Here is a 6,077-nt window from a genome sequence, read left to right on the forward strand (position 1 = left end):
TGATTTCTACGGCTACAAACATGTACCGTCGGAACATGTTTTTGATATTAATGGATTCTATCCATGCAGGCTTATAACACTGGATGCTTTCTGTCAAGGCTGGTAGTGATGGGACAGCAGCTGTTAAGGGATCAGTATTAGCATTCAAAGCTCGAAAGTCAATAGTCAGCCGCCACCCTCCATTTGGCTTGCACACTGGCCACACTGGATTGTTATACAGAGAGTGGGTTCAGATAATAGTCCTGTCTTCTAACTGCTGACTTATGATATACTGGATAGGTTGGGTGGCCTCAGGGGGGAGTTCGATACTGTGGTCTGTGTACTCCTTTCAAGGGAGGCAGGGTTAGTGGGATCATGTTACACTGAGTTACAGCTGTTATAGCGGTTTCTTCTGTTTCTTGGTGAGGCACTGTGCACCCAAACTGCCAACTCTCTTGTTCAAGGGCAAACCGCTGTCCCCTTAGTACATTAAGTCCCAGTAAGCTCGGTCCCCCTTTAAGTATTACTGCTGCCGCTGTTACCTTAGAGCCATTCGGTAATGCAAAGGTTGCTCGGACCAGATGTCCTGGTCGTGTAGTGCCTCTGACTCCAATTACTTGATAAAGGGTTCCTTTCTCCCCCTCCAATCTATAGAATCTAAAATGCAAATCTAGGCACCAGTGTCTAACAGCATATCAATTGACTTTGTACTTTTACCTAATTGAATCTATACAGGTATCTGAATTAAGGGGCCAATATTAACTTTAGATACCGGTCCCCAGCTGGCTACTGCCCTCATTGTGGCCCTTCTCTTTGGGGGTTGGGCTGGCTGGACTCCCTAGGCCAAGTGATCAGGCAGGGTAGAGGCTGGTGTGCATGTGGGACTCGCACTAAGAGCATACATACAGCCCCCCCACATCCTGGCCCCAGTACCTAGAGTGGCTGAGCCAGCAGGAAAGCAAGGAAATGGCAACTACAAGCAAGAAGAAGGGCCAGTGAGTGGATCTCCACTTTGCTGTATGGAGCTGAGATATGAACAACGTGCAAGAGACATCTAAAGTTGCTGGAGAAGTACCAGCGATGCTGTCTGTAGAAGGTTCTCCAAATCCAGGGGGAAGACAGATACATCAACACTAGCATCCTCCTGCAAACAAACACCATGAGTATTGAAGTGATGATCATCTGACATCAACTTCGTTAGGCTGGCCATGTCATCCAGGTATCCGATTCCAGACTCCTGAAGCAAGTTTTGTTCTTCCAGCACAGTCAAGGCATACACTGAAGAGGAAGGCATAGAAAGTGCATCAGGGATGTCCTCAAGGCTAACTTTAAAAAATGCAACTCCTTGCCCAGAATCTTCCGAAATAGAGAAAAAGTCTGCTGTAAGGATCTCAGTACTTCTTGAGCACCTGTAAGCTCACTATTTGTGCCAGGAAAAAAGTGTTTTTCCCAACACAAATATAATCCCTCTGGCCTTATACTTTCCATATTTCACTGGAACCCTTCAAGTTCTCCTATTCTAGTTATAATAGAAGTTGTAAGTGCCTCCAAAATGTCAGCTTTTTCTTCTAAAGTATGTTAAAAAATGCTGCTGTAGAAATCTCTCACTCATGCTTTATTTCTCTTACTTCTCTGAAGTAACGGTTTAACAAATTTTAGCTACTTCGTTAGAAAATAGCACTCAAGCCAAGCCATGTGTCTCAAGTTTTAGCCTATGATTCTTCTTAGTGTAATTTTGTGTACATATAGGATATATTGTGTTAAATCTCTTGAATATAAATGCATAACAAAAATTAAATCTGCAATGCAATGCCATCTCCAGTGTGATATCCTATGCCTTTTAAGTGGCTCTCCATGAACAAAGGTATGGGAATGCCTGTATTAATGTATTTGTAAGTCGTATGAGGTTAGAGAAGCTTATTTATAGCTATTCTGTATGTACAGATTTTTAAGTTTTGTTCCATCAGGTGGGTGAATGATCAGTTATATAGGCTCTTTGCCATGATTGACTAAGGAGCCATGTTCATATGCACTATATATTTTTCAAGCTGTATATTTGTTCTTTCCTCTTAGGAGCTTTGCAAGTCTGCCAAATAGAAATACTACCAAATGAAGAATGAATTTACTGCCTGAAGAACTAAGTGCCATCTTCTGATTATTTTTATTCTTATAGGTATAAATAATTTATTGTTTGCAAATCATCTCTTTAGTCTGCTTCGACAACAATTATTAGATATAAAGCTGGAAAAAATGAAACAATTAAAAAGAAAAAGAAAAAGCAATTTTAGCGTTCAGGAAACTCAAACTCTCCTCAAAGAAATCAGAAAAAGGAAAGAGGTACTTTTTTCTAAGCAGCTTAATACAACAATTAATGAGATGAAACGGAAGGCTTGGGAGGAAATAGCTGAGTGTGTGAATGCTGTGGGTGAAGGAGAACAGAGAACAGGGACAGAAGTGAAAAGGCGATACCTCGACTGGAGAGCACTCATGAAGAGAAAGCGTCTGAATGCAAACATCAAAGTAGTAGGTGCTGGGTTTCACCTTCCTTCATCTGATTTAGATGACTCTCTCAATGAAGATATGGATGAGAAAGTAGGGTTTACAAATGAATCTAATTTTGAATGGCAGAACATCACAGACTTCAGAGAAGCAGGTGGATCTTTAACAGAAATCAAGGTAGAAGAGGAAGAGGAGGATCCACAGAGTTTTGAAGTAAGTAGTTACTGTAGGTTTTTCAGTATGGACATTCTTTTCATTAGCCGCACTCCTGGCTAGCATTCAGCTGTATTATAATTTCCCAAAGCAGTTTGATGTTGTGAAAGAAAAATCTCCAGAGGTGAGCATCTACCAGAGAGGTGCTATTCAAAATCTACTCACTTACAGATGTGTGTAAGGTCTTGACTTGTAGTTAATTATATTGGTATTCAGTCCCTTTGAAAATGTTTGCAGGTCTGTTTTCTCTTTCCCTCTCTACCATGGAGGCAAGTTTATTACAGTTGATAGGACTTAAAATCCATGTAGACTAAAGGAAGAGTTAAGTATTTATCTTATTCTCATCTCTCCATACATCCTCCTTTAGAACCCACCACTTTCGTAATCCAAAGTTGTTGCTCAGCGACAGAGAAGAGCATCTTGGGGTCATCTCTTAACACAATTTAATTGCAAAGGAAAAGGAAGTATTGGCTGACTTATCCCTCATGCCAGATTTCTGTTAGAAAGAATTCCTTCTTTTAAATGCATCTGTAGAGCAGCCTGAGAAAGAGGAGGAGAGCAGTGTGTTCTGGAACAACCAGAATTCCATTAATAGCATTTGTATTCAAGTTGTAAACAACCTGTACACACATCTGAGTAGATACTTTTTTCTTTCTATTTCCAAACAAGTACTGCTAGTTTATTTTGATTTAGAGACAAAGCCCGCTAAAATTAACCTGGCAATAAAGGCACTGCATACATTTTTAGAGGCATTTCAAGATAGCAATACTACCCCCTTTTTCATATATCCAGGGTCCTCATCACCTAGGGCAGGAGTTTTCAGTCTTTTTGGGTTGGTGTACCTCTGGTGGGTGAGAAGGAAGGATTCCCCCAGTGGCCAGTCAACAAGTGGGCAGGGCGTCCCCCATCAGCCAGTCAGTGACTGAGAGGAAGGTCCCCTGTGGCCGGCCGATCAGCGAGCCTAACAGCAGCACGATGGCAGCATCAGCGCCTGCTGCCAAGTAACCCCTGAGGCCATCCCAGGTACCCACAGGGGTACGCATACCCCCAGTTTAAAACCCCTGACCTAGGGAGAGGATTACAATAAATATAACTAAGGGACCTTCTGAATCCTGATTTTTGTGCCCACTTAACACTTTACTTCTCTCTTTGAGAGAGAAAGTAGAAGATCACCAATAAAATATAACATCTCATAAAAATATTTGCATATATATTTGTATATATCCCTCACACTAATAATAAATTCAATATTGTGCAAGGTAGATGACTGGTGCACAGTTCCAACTATTAAATAATTGGTCAGAACAAATTTTCAGAGTTTTTCATGTCCCAGGCACTGAATTACATGAAAAATAAAACAAGCTCACATTTCTTAATCTTACTTCTCTTTGAAAAGTGAATCTGAAAATTTGAAATCTCACTTGCAGCCTATTTTTAAACAGAACTTTACAGAATAAACACATTTTTGACCATTTTATATATACATCTGCTGAAGCAATTTTCTTCCATTTTTCATGAACATATGTGAATTTACTGTTGATCACAAAGTCAAGTCTTTTTCTGTGTCTGTAACTACGGAAAACTTAATGTTTCATTTAACATACAAATTTTGCATGATATAAGTTAACCAGATGTCTGGAATAACTTCTGAGATGTGAGAAGTAAACAGGCTAGCCTATCTGTTTTCATATGAAATATAAATGTCAACGTATTAATCATGTATCTTGTTCTTTCCATAGTTTCCTATTGAGGAAGAAGAAGAAATTCTGTCATCAGTTTTGCCAGATTCCAAAAAGGAAAATGACCTACCTGATTTCACCCATATCGAAGAATTTGGAAATCTAAGCTCTGCTCAAGCCAGGCTTGCCTATGAGGATTCTCATTTACTCATAAGTCTAGAGAAGCAGAAACTAGAGCTGGAGAAACAGAGACTAGACATTGAAGCTGAAAGACTACAGGTAGAGAAAGAACGCCTGCAGATTGAAAAGGAGCGGCTGCGGCATGTGGACTTGGAGCATGAGAGACTTCAGTTAGAGAAGGAGCGATTGCAGATTGAGAGGGAGAAACTAAGGTTAGAAGCCCTGCATGCTGACAAACCTGCTCTGGAGAATGACCTTGCCCAGGGGGAAAAACCCATCTTGCAGCCTCTGGATCTAGAAACAGAAAAATTAAAGCTTGAAAAAGAACGTTTGCAATTAGAGAAAGAGAGGCTGCAGTTCTTAAAGTTTGAATCTGAGAAGTTGCAGATCGAGAAGGAACGTTTGCAAGTGGAGAAAGAACGCCTTAGAATTCAGCGAGAAGGACACCTGCAGTGAACTTCTTGGCTAAGGTGTCAAACCAGTACTTTGACGTTTGTAAAATATAGGTAGCTTTTTCTTAACACTGAAACTGTCCTAGGGGTTTAATGTCCTCTGTCAAGAGTTGAATGTTGATGTTAAACTCTTAAAAAAATGGAATGGTGCTTGGTAAGTCAGTGTGCCAACATAAATGGACTTTGTGTATGAAATGGCCTTCAGTGTAGCAGAAGTATGTGTTATGTTCCCTCACCTCCAGTAGTGTGTTGTTAGTTTGGTGTCCTGCTCTCACAAGCACCTTAAGGATCAAGACTGCCTTTCCACTGGTATAAGAGTATTACCTGAAAACTGTAGGCTTCATTCATCAAAATGAATCTGTCTGTATTGTGAGGGAATAGTGCTGAAATTAGCCCAAATCTTAGGTAACTATTATTTACATAGAGAAAACTGCAAGGTGATAATTTAATTTTCCTTACCTTTCTTCCCTTAACAAACTTTCCTCTCACTAAATTCAGGGTATAGTTCAGGAATTTTCTGAGAATTAGTAAAGTGCAAGCTAATTTCACTCAATATTATTTTTCTCATGACAGAGGAGATAGTATTCTGCTGGTTTGAAGAATGTGTGCTAGCCAGTGTCACATATCAATTGTGTGTCAATAAAAATTGGACTGGTGGGTGGGCCAGTGAATTAGAAGTATCCAGAGCATTGTACTTCTAGACTTCATGTCTGAATCTTGACCTCTGTAACAGACATTAGAATCAAAGAATCCAAGGACTGGAAGGGACCTGCTAGATCATCAAGTCTGCTTCCCTGCCATGGGCAGGAAGTAATTGGGCAAGCTCAACAAGGTGCTTGTCCAGCCTCATCTTGAACATCTCCAAGGATGGTGATTGTACCACCTCTCCTGGGAGTGAATTCCAGATTCTGGTGACCCTTACAAGAAAAAGATTTTTCTGATGTCCAGCCTGAATTTACTCTCAGTTAGCTTATACATTGTTGTACTGTGTCCATTCTTTGACCTGCAGGTAAGCAGATTGCAAAAGAATAGAGCACAATTGGCTCACTCATTGGCAGTCTCGGAAGCAAAGTCA

At 40.4% G+C, this 6,077-nt stretch overlaps 1 protein-coding gene across 2 annotated transcripts in view; it reads left to right on the forward strand.

The window, feature by feature from the left end:
• Nucleotides 1–5,142, forward strand: part of MSANTD4 (Myb/SANT DNA binding domain containing 4 with coiled-coils) — a 28,281-nt gene extending 23,139 nt beyond the window's left edge. The window contains exons 2-3 of one of the 2 annotated variants that reach the window (XM_019530257.1): nucleotides 2,053–2,691; nucleotides 4,431–5,142. In XM_019530257.1, the coding sequence (XP_019385802.1) occupies nucleotides 2,230–2,691; nucleotides 4,431–5,006 (1,038 nt within the window). In that variant the 5' untranslated portion in view covers nucleotides 2,053–2,229 and the 3' untranslated portion in view covers nucleotides 5,007–5,142. Of the gene's footprint in view, nucleotides 1–1,310; nucleotides 2,692–4,430 lie in introns of those variants that run through there. The other variant, XM_019530256.1, reaches the window with a different exon arrangement.
• The last annotated feature ends 935 nt before the right edge of the window (nucleotides 5,143–6,077 follow it).

The sequence above is a fragment of the Crocodylus porosus genome, unplaced genomic scaffold (assembly GCF_001723895.1).
Source record: "Crocodylus porosus isolate Cpor-Errol unplaced genomic scaffold, CroPor_comp1, whole genome shotgun sequence".
Taxonomy (NCBI): Eukaryota; Metazoa; Chordata; order Crocodylia; family Crocodylidae; genus Crocodylus; species Crocodylus porosus.